General features: G+C 37.4%; 1 protein-coding gene across 2 annotated transcripts; it reads right to left on the bottom strand.

Annotated features, from left to right (window-relative positions):
* Positions 1-8401: 8401 nt before the first annotated feature.
* Positions 8402-11427, bottom strand: LOC107829994 (fatty acyl-CoA reductase 3). 2 transcript variants are annotated; one of them, XM_016657467.2, is made up of 11 exons: positions 11266-11427; positions 11006-11110; positions 10783-10886; positions 10438-10637; positions 10262-10362; positions 9981-10173; positions 9728-9889; positions 9554-9635; positions 9164-9436; positions 8909-9036; positions 8402-8779 (listed from the first exon to the last, which is right to left on the bottom strand). In XM_016657467.2, the coding sequence occupies exons 2-11, from the start codon at positions 11082-11084 to the stop codon at positions 8632-8634; spliced, it is 1470 nt and encodes a 489-aa protein (XP_016512953.2). In that variant the 5' UTR covers positions 11085-11110; positions 11266-11427; the 3' UTR covers positions 8402-8631. The 2 variants fall into 2 exon arrangements, with proteins under 2 accessions (XP_016512953.2, XP_075073600.1); XM_075217499.1 differs by having other exon boundaries at positions 10783-10913; positions 11266-11425.
* Positions 11428-13146: the final 1719 nt, after the last annotated feature.

The following is a 13146-nucleotide window of genomic DNA, read 5'->3' as shown; positions in this document are numbered from 1 at the left end:
TCTTTCCATCATTTGTTACACAACTCTTACCACATAAACACATTCACACACATACTTGGTTTGTTGCCATTTACTTACACCCTTATATCGGGAGACTTAACCAACAACATTCAAGGCATATTAATCACAAGAATTCGCAAATAGTCCACATAAGTAACACATACCAATTACTCGTACACCAAACAAGGTGACTTTACAAAGGTTAAAGTTAGCAATACATACCTGGAGTCGAATTCCCCCCCCTTTTTCTTCTATTTCCAATTCACCAACAACCTAGTACCATCAATCTAGTTCACAAGTTAACACATATAACTTAGATTGAAGTTCACAAACTCAGCCCGAACTTACTTAGGTTATCATCCCCTCTTTTGCAAATCTTTAGTTCTACCCAATTCCTCTTACTAGATTCTAGGTTTTAAAGGACATGCATGTATATCTCAACTTCCATTTTCAAGAATTAATGCACGAGAATCCCCCTTTTTGTTTAAATCTGAAAACAATGAAAAAGGGTTGGGGATTTTACCTGTAAGCACGGAGATGAAGACAATTACTTGAAATTCCCCGGCCCGAGTGACTTTGAAGAATCAAATTAATGAAGGTAGGACTTTATCTCTCAAGAATTCTCTCTTCCCTCTATCTAGTTTTGTTCAGAAAATATGTTAAAATAAGGGGTTGGGGTGTTTTGTTGAAGTAGGGGTCAGATTTAAAATTTATAAAAATAGGAGCCCGAGTTAGGTATGCGATCGCAGAGTGGAAATGCGGTCCGTAGAATGGACAACAAAAGTGCTCCCAAAATCTGAACACACTGCCTAGGTATTTGGCAAAACTGCGGTCCGCATACCCATTATGCGGTCGCATAGTGCATCGCAGAACTTCCCCTCACAAAATCCTAAGGGAAATATGCGACGACTATGCGGTCCGCATATCCGTTATGAGATCGCATATTGGACCGCATATTTAACCTCCAATTCGACCAACACACTGACTCACTTTGCGGCAATTATGCGGTCTGCGTATCTGTTATGCGACCACATTCTAGACCGCAAAATTGCATTTCCTGGAAAACAGTATTTCTTGACTTTTTATAACATAGATCAGTACCAAAAGGGTCCGAACCGCGGCTCGCTTAATTTTACACATTCCTAACATATATTAGGGACTTGGCACCACGAGCTACCCGGTTTTGAGTACAAGTTTTCACGGGGCCTTACATCCTCCCCCACTTAAAATCATTCGTCCTCAAATGAGGATTTTGGAAATCGGTTGGTTTTGAAAACATGATATGCAAACTCTAAATTTTTGAAAAAGAAAAAATTTTGCCAGAGTTCCCTTTGTAATTAGACTTATCTACCTGTCAGAGAGCCTCCAAAACATTATTTCCAAGCACCATTACGCTATCCCTATTATCCCTACAACTGGTATACAATTCATTACCTCAATACTTGCACATAATTTGGCCACTTCAATGAGTTCCATACAGTTCAACCACTCCAATACACTATATGTATTCCAATTAATCATTAACAATTTACACTGCCTTTAATCATTCACTTATCACATGAGTTCTTACAAAACTTTCATTTACCAAAAAGGGGCTTGCGCATGACTCAATTAATCACAACACATACAATTCTTGCACAACTTGAGGAGTTACAATAGTAAAACATTTAGGGAAAAATATGGAGTGTCTTTGCACCAGATTGAACACAACATCAGTTTACTTAGAGACAAGAGTTCGCACGATCACTACTAGACTTGTTCAAATAGATGGGGATATTTTTCTTTCATTTCACTTTCCGCTTCCCACGTGGCTTCCTCGACTTGTTGACTTTTCCATAGCACTTTAACTGAAGCAACTTCCTTGTTTCTCAATTTGCGGACTTGCCTATCAAGAATAGCGACCGGAATTTCTTCATATGATAACTCTTCATTGACCTCGATAGCCTCGATTGGCACGATAGTGGATGGGTCTCCAACCACTTTCTTTAACATAGACACACAGAACACCTGGTGCACTAATGACATTTCAGGGGGCAATTCCAGTCTATAAGCCACCTGTCCTATCCTTTGAGTGACCCGATACGGCCCAACATATCTAGGACTCAACTTCCCTTTCTCCCCAAATCGCATGACTCCCTTCATAGGAGATACCCTCAAGAACACCCAATCATCTACTTGGAATTCCAATTTTCTTCGACGAATGTTCGCATAAGATTTCTGGCGACTCTGAGCAGCTTTCAGCCTTTCCTGAATGATTTTAACTTTTTCCATAGACTGGACCTAAAACTAAAGGAGATGAGGCAACAATAGGCACTACAAACATTCTGTTCCAATTAACTATATGAACAAATAGCAGTCCCGTCAATGGGATATAATCAAATTCTAAGAAACCGTGATCTTTCTGAAAAATATAGCCTTCAGATCAGGGAATTCCCTGTTCATTCCAGATTGCATCAATATGGATGATCCATTGGGGATCTCAAATCATTCATTTATGAGCTTCAAGCCTTGCAAGCTTTTGAGATCTTGTATCTGGCCCTAACAATTCTGCTTCACCCACTTCGAACCATCCAATCGGAGACCTACATCTCCTCCCGTACAATGCCTCAAATGGGTCCATCTGAATGCTAACATGAAAGCTATTATTGTAAGCAAATTCTATAAGTGGCAAGTGATCATCCCAATTACCTTTGAAATCCAAGACACAAGCCCGTAACATATCTTCAAGCGTCTAAATAGTCCGCTCCGCTTGACCATCAGTCTGTGGATGGAAAGTTGTACTGAGATTCACTTGAGTAACCAAACCTTGTTGAAATTTCTTCTAAAAATTAGCTGTGAACTGGGCCCCTCGATCTGAGATAATAGAAAGTGGAGTGCCATGAAGCCTTACTATTTCCTTGATATACAATTGAGCATATTGTTACGCAGTATCCTTGGACTTGACTGTCAAGAAGTGAGCTGATTTGGTGAGTCGATCCACTATTACCCAAATTGAGTCGAACTTGCGCTGAGTGCGAGGTAACCCTACCACGAAATCCATATTGATCATCTCCCATTTCCACATTGGAATTTCCATAAGCTGAGTTAACCCCCCGGGCCGCTGGTGCTCAGCTTTTACTTGCTGACAATTCGGATATTTAGATATAAAGTCCGCCACACCCCTCTTCATACCGTTCCACCAATAAATTTCCTTGAGATCACAGTACATTTTCGTAGAACCTGGGTGCACAGAATACCTGGAATTATGAGCCTCCGCCATTACCCTCCCCCGAAAATTATCCACATCTGGAACACATAGCCTACCTTGACATTGTAATACACCATCCTTACCATCGAGTGAAAATGTCGAAGTCTTGTTATTCAATACTGCCTCCTTCATCTGTGCTAATGCTGGATCAATGAGCTGTTTTTCCTTGACTTCCGCTACAAGTGACGATTCTGCTCCATTACGCACCATAACCTTCCCCTTGTCTGAGGTCGAAATACAAACCCCCAGACTTGCCAATTGATAAACCTCCCGAGCCAAAGGCCTCTGATCCGCTCCCAAATGAGCCAAACTACCCATGGACTTCTGACTGAGAGCGTCGGCCACCACATTCGCCTTCCCTGGATGGTATAAAATATCCATATCATAATCCTTGATCAATTCTAACCACCGCCGCTGCCTTAAATTCAACTCCTTCTGCTTGAACAAATATTGGAGACACTTGTGGTCCGAGAACACATCCATATGGACCCCATAAAGATAATGACGCCATACTTTCAAGGCAAATACAAATGCCGCAAGATCCAAATCATGTGTCGGATAATTCTTCTCATGATTTTTGAGTTGCCTTCAAGCATATGCTATAACCTTCCCATGTTGCATCAACACACACCCCAAACCGACCCTGGAGGCATCGCAATAAACCACAAATCCTTTCGTGCCTTCTGGCAAGGTCAATATCGGCGCCGATGTCAATCTCGACTTTAATTCCTGAAAACTTGTCTCAGTGCCTTTCCTATTCCACGTGATACCCTGTGTTTCCATTACCCATTAACCAAGTGAAATAGCCATTTATAAATTTAAACACATTCTTACGAGATTTACATAACATACATAGTTACTTAGCGTGGTTTACAAGTTATACTGCCCAAAATACATAAGTACATAACCCATATTTCCTGTCTACGGAGCCTCTAGAGATACAGAAGAGTGTTACAATACTTGCCGATAACAAGGCTCCGGCTATACCTTACGCAAATACTAAAATAAAATTTTCGGGAGGATAAGCGGCATGAACCACGCAGGGCCCTGGGAGGAAAGGGGCTCACCAATTCAGCTGATGGGAGGTGAAGGAGTGCTACTGTCGGTGGGATGGAGTACCTGTTATGGAACCACCTATAATCATAACACGAATGTAGCGCCCCCGGCAAAAGAGACGTTAGTACATTTGAATTGTACTGGTATGTATGAACAAACTTTACCCCAAGTAAAATCAAGAAATACACAGATAACAAACAGTAATAGAATTGACAATCAAATGCAGATGAAAGGAACAACTAAAGCCAAACAACTCCACAATCTCTCCTTTTCCCCTTTCAACATTATTTCATCACATCAATGATTTCACAACTTTCACATATTTTTATTTCAATAGTGATTTCGATCACTTTTCCACCCTTATTACCTCGGCTACCCTTATTACCTCGACCACTCTTATCACCACAACCCACACCTTATAACTTCATGTTACGGCACGCAACCCGATCCCACCGGACAATCACATTTCACACGACAAAAACAACAATTCACAAAGAATTTTCATAAATGTCAATATCATTTCCATCATATGCATCAACCCGTATACAACTTAAGTCACAACGATAATTGCCTGCGACAAGTCACGTATGATATTACCATAGTTGTTTCAATTGCATCAATTACGATTTCTTTCCATCATTTGTTACACAGTTCTTACCACATAAACACATTCACACACACATTTGGTTTGTTGCCATTTACTTACACCCTTATACCGGGAGACTTAACCAACAACGTTCAAGGCATATTAATCACAAGAATTCGCAAATAGTCCACATAAGTAACACATACCAATTACTCGTACACCAAACAAGGTCACTTTACAAAGGTTAAAGTTAGCAATACAAACCTGGAGTCGAATTCCCCCTTTTTCTTCTTCTATTTCCAATTCACCAACAACCTAGTACCGTTAATCTAGTTCACAAGTTAACACATATAACTTAGAATTGAAGTTCACAAACTCAGCCCGAACTTACTTAGGTTATCAACCCCTCTTTTGCAAATCTTTAGTTCTATCCAATTCCTCTTACTAGATTCTAGGTTTTAAAGGACATGCATGTGTATCTAAACTTCCATTTTCAAGAATTAATGCATGAGAATCCCTCTTTTTGTTTAAATCTGAAAACAATGGAAAAGGGTTGGGGATTTTGCCTGCAAGAATGGCGATGAAGACAATTACTTGAAATTCCTAGGCCCGAGTGACTTTGAAGAATTAAATTGATGAATGTAGGACTTTATCTCTCAAGAATTCTCTCTTCCCTCTCTTTAGTTTTGTTCAGAAAATATATTAAAATAAGGGGTTGGGGTATTTTATTGAAGAAGGGGTCATATTTAAAATTTAGAAAAATAGGAGCCCGAGTTAGGTATGCGATCGTACTTTGCGATCACAGTGTTGAAATGCGGTCCGCAGAATGGACCGCAAAAGTGCTCCCAAAATATGAACACACTGCCTGGGTATGTGGCAGAAATGCGGTCCGCATACCCGTTATGCGGTCGCATAGTGCACCGCAGAACTGTCCCTCACAAAATCCCAAGGGAAATATGTGACGATTATGCGCTCCGCATATCCGTTATGCGATCGCATATTAGACCACATATTTAACCTCCAATTCGACCAACACACTGACTCACTTTGCGGCGATTATGTGGTCCGCATATCTGTTATGCGACCGCATTCTAGACCGCAAATTGCATTTCCTGGAAAACAGTATTTCTTGACTTTTTATAACATAGATCAGTACCAAAAGGGTCCGAACCGCGGCTCGCTTAATTTTACACATTCCTAACATATATTCGGGACTTGGCACCACGAGCTACCCGGTTTTGGGTACATGTTTTCATGGGTCCTTACATAAATACTAAAGAACTCAATTCCAATGCTTAATTATAGGTTTTTCAATATATTTCCCAAAAAGTCAAAAATCGACCCCAGTCCCTCTTGGTCAAAACTCAAAGTTCGGACCAAAACCCGATTACCCATTCACCCCGAGCCTGGATATGTAATTTGTTTCGGAATCCAACCCCAAATCGAGGTTCAAATTCCCAAATTTGCAAAATTCCCAATTCCCCCAAAACCCCTAATTTCTACCTTTAAGAACAAGATTTAGGCCTAGAAATCTAATGGGTATTGATGAAAAATGAAAAAGATGAGTTTAAGAACACAAACCTATGATTTAATGTTGAATCCCCACTTCAAAAATCGCCCAAGGTTGAGTTTTAATGGAAGAGATATGAAATTTTGAACAAATCCCGTAGGTTCTGTTTTAAAATCGCTGGACAAGTCTTATTCGCGTTCGTGAAGCATTGGCCAGAAGAGCCTTCACGTTCGCGAGCCGATTGCCGCGTTCGTGTAGAGTATTTCACCCTTCCCCTAGGTCCCTGCCAAAATGGCCTTCGCGTTCGCGATAGCCAGGTCGCGTTCGCGAAGGGTAATGCCCCCAACACTCCGCGTTCACAACATGTGCCTCGCATTCGCGTAGAAGGAATTTTCCTTCAGACAATTTTACTCTTCGCATTTGTGAGAGTTCCTTCGCGAACGCGAAGAAGGATACATTTGTGCATATGCAACAGCAAAACAACAGAAATCTCTAAGTCCAAAACATCCCGAAACCTATTCGAAACACTCCCGAGCCTTCGGGGCTCAAAACCAAACATGCACACAAGTCTAAAAACATCATACAGACTTGCTCGCGCGATCAAATCGCCAAAATAACACCTAGAACTACGAATTTAGCATCAAAATCAATGAAAATATCAAGAACACTTAAAGTTACTATTTTCACAACCGAGGGTCCGAATCACGTCATATGAATTCCGTTTCTTACCAAATTTCACCCATATGACTTAATTACCATATTAAACCTGTACCGGACTTCGGAACTAAAAGTACGGGCCTCATACCAACAAGATCAATCATTATTAAAAATTCTAAAAACCATTATATTTTTCAGTTAACAATTTTCTTCAAAAATTCATTTCTCGGGCTAGGGACCTCGGAATTCAATTCCGGATATACACCCAGGTTCCATATTTTTTCACAGACCCTCCAGTACCGTGAAATCATGGGTTCGTATCCGTTATCCAAAATGTTAACCGAAGTTAACTTAATTCAATTTCCAAGGCAAAATTAGCATTTTTTCTCAAATTTTTACATAAAGGCTTTCCGGAAGCGCGCCCTGTTTACGCACGCAAATTGAGGAGAAAGAAAATGAGGTCTTGAAGGCCTCAGAACCCTAAATTGGGTTCTAAAGTGCGAGATGACCTTTTGGGTTATCACAACTCTTCATACATGTTTGGCTCCAAATCGGGGGCATACCAATTGTTAAGCGTAGATCCGCGCCTGGACTAAACGCCACAACTGGTTTGGTTATTTATTTTATTTTTAACTCGCTTATCTTATATTCTTGATCATTTAAGTTGAATGAATCCACATATCTTTAAAATTGCGTATAAATTCAATTGTTATCTATTTTAAGGATAAACAGTATCTTAAGAGAAACTTCTTCATAACTTTTACTATTAATTAACGTTAAAACATTTGAGCATGTTAAAACATGCATTTGTAAGTTGTAACCAGTCATTTTAAACGTGGTAGGTTCCATGATGTTTTTCCTCTAAATGAGGTATCTAGGGGTTGGTTATTTCCTATGCATTATTGGTGGACCTTCATATTGTAATCATATTGACCTATATTTTCTATGTAGTAACAAAGAAATTTTTAACATAGAAACTAATTAGGTAAAGTCGGTCAAACCAAGGTGGACCGTTGACTTTCACCATACTACCTATATTTTCGGGTAAAATTCACAAAATCACTTTTCATTATAATTCCTTATAAAATAGCATTTCCTCCTTCCCAATTTTTGTGCTGCTCGAATTTTAAAAGTCAAACAAATTATTCTTTGACCATTATTTTTTCTTATTCCTTTTAATTATTTAATTATACTGTGACTTATAGTATTTTTTACATAGTTTTTAAATATAAAAATTTTATTAAGAAAAAATAAAAATTCTATATTCAAATGTATTGTCAAAATTAAAATGTTTGAATTAATTGAAAGAAAGAAAAATATTACATAAATTGGGACAGAGGAAATAACTCTAAATTCCAGGACATTATTTTGAAACTTCATGGCAATGCCTATTTTTACTAATGTCAATATTTTCTTGAACTGACTTAGTCACGTACAAAATTACATAATGGAATTTAAGAAGAAACAATAGCTAAGCAGAGTACATATCGACCTCTTATTTAGAATTTAATACTGCCAACATAACTTTAAGCAGAGTAGCATATCATCCTCCTTTATTCGCGTAATTCGTCCTTCTTAAAAGATGTACTTCACTAATCCGGGAATATGAATTTCCTTAAAGTATTTTTCCCACTGAATAGTTGTTGGATCAAAATTAAACGTATCATCTGCATTACTTTCTTTTGTTACCATTAGCAACATCTCAGCGTTAGTATCATCGAAACTGGTAAGAAATCAACGGTAATGGTGTTAGAATACCAATTAAGCACATCACAGCTTTATATTTGATTAATTATTAGATACTTAAACAAACTGTTAACTATTTGGATGTGTTAATATAAAAAATACTCACACTCCTTTGAAGAACACGTAGGGCTTGTAGAGTTCAGCTAGTCGAATGACGAGATTGTTCCTTCTTTCCAAGTCTGTATGCAGCTTTTGGAAAAGTTGGCAAAGTATCAAGTTTGCCCACTCTAATATCTGAAATTTAACCAGTGGTAGACCATTAATGCGGCCATTAATGCTGAAGTGCATGCCGACATTACGTATCTCTCTTGCATAAATTTCGTAGTTTTTCATAAGAAGATATTAGTATTATTAAACCAACCTTTAATAATGGCTTGTAGTAGATTGTCATGTATTTATGAAGGCTAGCCATGCTATCCAGTGTACGAACTTTCTTTAGTTTGACCGGCTTCCCTCTTTCGTCAATCCACCGATTCTTCTTGAAGTAATCAACGGAAAATTGTATAGTATCACCAATATTTAGTTGATTCCTCCTAGAGGAGCTAATATGGTAAACAGTAGTTGAATGGGAAGAGCAATTTCTATGGGCTACCATAGCCGCGATGATTGAGTTCACTACCATATCAGCTGGAATCTAGGCAAGATGACATTAAGGAATTATAGACGAGCTAATTAAGACCAGCTGATGCAAACAAGAGAAAGTTGGGCATTTCAATATAACATAAGGTATACACAGGACATGCACACATACCACATCTATTATCGATTCTTTATCTCCCATGATAACATTCTGTTTTCCTTTACCATAGCCAACAATGAAGGTGTCCGTGGTTCTGTGGGAAGGAAGAATCAGATTCGCTTCGCTAAGACTTATTCTTCTTTGCATAAATGGGGATGTGTGTGTGCATATATGTATATATTATACCTCATTCCTTCAATCCATCCTGGGAATGGTTCCTTGTAGGTGCTTAATATAACTGTTGGCCGTAGGATTATGAGTTGGAGATCCTCCTTTAAGTGTCCTAAAAGCATCTCTCCCATTGCTTTGGTGAACGTGTATGTGTTTGGCCATCCATGTATCTTTGCCCTGAGGAATCATAATTGTCGTGAAAGGTGGGAAGCAACCCTATAAATCTTCAAAAGAATAGTGAGACTGATTTTATGAAACGTTTAATTACCTCTCAATACCTAGAGCTCTCATAGCTAAAGTTACTTCCTTTTCAGCGGCATTCCTAGCTTTAAGGTCGTTTAGTGTCTCCTCTACAACCTTTTGCTCCACTTCTATGTCCAATTGAGAGCCTCCATTAAGCGTCTCACCATAGTGCAATGGTTTCTCTAGTATCAATCCATCATTTTCTCCACAAACATAAGCTGAATTAAAGAATCAGGAGTCTTTACGCTAAAGTCAATGCGCCCCAAGTCATGGTTAGAAAAATTAGTTAAATAATATGGAGCTCACCTGTGCTAATATGGAGAAGCATATTTAGTTTTGAGCACTGTTTGGAAAACTTAAGAATATTCAGGGCACCCAGTGTATTGGTCCTTATTGCAGTATCATATCTGCAAATGGAGTAATTAGTTTTTATTTTTATTTTTATTTATCTTAGGAAAAAGAATGTTAATCTATAACTGCACCTTTCATCAAATCTAGTTGCAGCAGCTGAGTTTACAATTATGTCTATTTCTTTGAACATCTCATTTTTCAGCTCAGAATTTATCCCCAAATTATCACAAGCTATATCACCAGCAACTAGGAAAACTCTGTCTTCTATAAGGGCCTGTAAGTTGGCACCCAATTTCTTCCTTAGAACTCCAAACAGATCTGTCTTTATAACCTGCATTTAGAACATTCTATTCTTTGATTGATCACGTTGAGTAGTGAACTCTGATAATCTTGAATTCTCATGTGGTATAGTCTAATATGATGGCTATTATTTCTACTGCTACACTACTATTACTTCTGTGATAGTTTGGTAGTACCTCGTTGTTAAAACGCTCTTTAGCTAAATTTGAATCTGGAGCTCTAATTAGCAAGTAGAGCTTCTTCACATTTGGCTGGACACGGAGTATCTTCTCGATGAGAACTACATTAATATGTAACAAATAAAGCACTAGAAATTTCATCTATGTTATCATCTCCTCAAGAAGCACTGTTAATGCAACCTATATATAGGAGGGAGAAAGAGAAAGAGAGAGAAAGTACTCTTTGCTAGGTAGCCAGTTGCACCAGCGATGAAAATGGTCTTGCCTTCAAGAAACTGATTAATGCCGCACGATTCCATTGATGAAGAATGTTCACAGAAGTGAGCTAGAGGTAAGAAAATTTATGGGGGTTAAATTCATATTATAAATACTTGTACATATGATATTATTAGGCCTAAAAAGTACTAGAAAACTATGTGTTGCAGGGAAATTATACTGGAAAACTAATTAAGTAAAGCATTTGCACATGTACAAAATCACCTGGATTTCTTGAATGATTTTACGTATGTAGATGGAGTCCAGTACCTACTATATATGTTGAAATGTTCTAAAGACAATATGAGAGTACCAATATTATGTGGTATGTGGCTAGTTAGATACAAATATTTTCAAAGAGAAATGAATGCTACCCATCTCTGCAGTTGCAACTGTAGAGCTATCCAAATATTTATAATGAATTAACAAAGTCTATCTTGTCATAGGCTCCGGCTTGCAGCATGGGATATTACTTTAGTTAGGCGCGGCTTAATAAAAGACCTTAAATTTATCTTTGCAAATATAAACTCCGCGGCACGCATCCGCTTCAATCTATTTAAGCGGCCTCTTAAAGTTATTATTAATTTTCATTTGGATATTTGAATTAAGGCTTGTTCCTATTAGATACTTCAACGTCATTTAAGTTGTGCTATTGAACAATATGCTACCACGTATGAACTTGGCATAAAGATCATTTCAAATTAAAAAATAATATATTAATTCGACTCGGCATGCATGCAGTGCGAGGACAATGAATGGAATTGAGGTAATTAGCACTTTTGATTCAAAATCAACCACATAGTGGTAGATTCAATGTACTTCAATTAACGTGTAATAACATAGTCTAAGAACTAAGTCGCTATCTCGTAAATCTTACCTACGAGTCTACAACTGCTACGTGAAATCTCAACAACAATAACAACTACACCACAATTTAAACGAGTGGAGTCGATTATGTTTATCCAATTAAATTCGTCTTAGGCCAACTTTATGCAAATATAAAATTTAAATTATGTAACATATTTATAGAGATTATGATGTAACAGCTAAAGCACAACGCCAAACAATAGCTTAGGCTGATTCTACCAAAAGTTTGATTATCTTCGTGTCTGCTTTTATATGATACTAATATTAATTGCATGTTTGAGAGTCTGCCTGAACGAGCTATTTAACTTTTCAGGTTGGTCAAATGACATTCCGGCTACTGACCTAATCGACTATTAGGCCATTGAACATATTATAAATCCTTATACATAAGATATCATCATGGAAATTATACTGGAAAGCAAACCAATGCCTTTGAACATATGCAAAATCACCTAGATTTCTTGAATGATTCTACTTACATATGATGGAGTTTAGTACCTACTCTATATACTTATATACTGAAGTTTTCCGAGTACCCGTTTTATGTGATATGTGACTAGTTAATTAGATACCCATATTCAAACTTGCATACTGAGTATTACTTTCTCCGGTCTATAATAAGTGAATTTTAATATCTTATTATTTTTTTATTTTAATCCGAAATAAGTGATCTTATATATAATCAAGAAGGAATTAACTTTGTTTTTCTAAAATTTGTTCAACACCTAAAAATCACTTATTATTAACGGGAGCGAGTACCTATATGTGCGGTTGCAACTCTAGTATGCAGACCTGCCCAAATATTTATAGTGAATTACCAAGGTCTATCTTGTCATAGGTCGTGGCTTGCAACAAGGGGTATTACTTTGTTAGGTGCGGCTTAATAAAAGATCTTAAACTTATCTTATATAATTTCATGTATATCTTTATTTGAAGTTTATTCTTGTTGCCTTTTAAGATGCAAAATTATTAAATAATTTTTTGGTTATAATCAATTTCTTCTAATAGTATTTTTGTCAATTAATAATATAGTCAACCGATTTAATTTTTCTCGAAACATTATTGATCATCCTAGATATGATTTTATCATTTTCAATTTTGAAAAAAAAAATCTTTTACTTGAGGTTACTGTTATAAAAACGATTAATAAAAAACCTTAAACTTATCTTTGCAAATATAAACTCTTTGAATGCAACAGTCAGGGGTGTACAAAGAAAACTGACAAACCGCACTAACCTG

This window comes from Nicotiana tabacum, chromosome 7 (genome assembly GCF_000715075.1).
Source record: "Nicotiana tabacum cultivar K326 chromosome 7, ASM71507v2, whole genome shotgun sequence".
Taxonomy (NCBI): Eukaryota; Viridiplantae; Streptophyta; class Magnoliopsida; order Solanales; family Solanaceae; genus Nicotiana; species Nicotiana tabacum.
This window is presented reverse-complemented; position numbering and strand designations above follow the sequence as displayed.

Bases quoted from the DNA above. Each gene is read 5' to 3' on its own strand.
- LOC107829994 (XM_075217499.1), bottom strand. From the start codon at position 11,084: ATGGAATCGTGCGGCATTAATCAGTTTCTTGAAGGCAAGACCATTTTC. The intron at 9,437-9,553 runs GTATGTGTGCAT...CATCTTGCCTAG, and splicing joins AAGAATCGATAATAGATGTG to ATTCCAGCTGATATGGTAGT. The intron at 8,780-8,908 runs GTGAGTATTTTT...ATTTCTTACCAG, and splicing joins TACGTGTTCTTCAAAGGAGT to TTTCGATGATACTAACGCTG.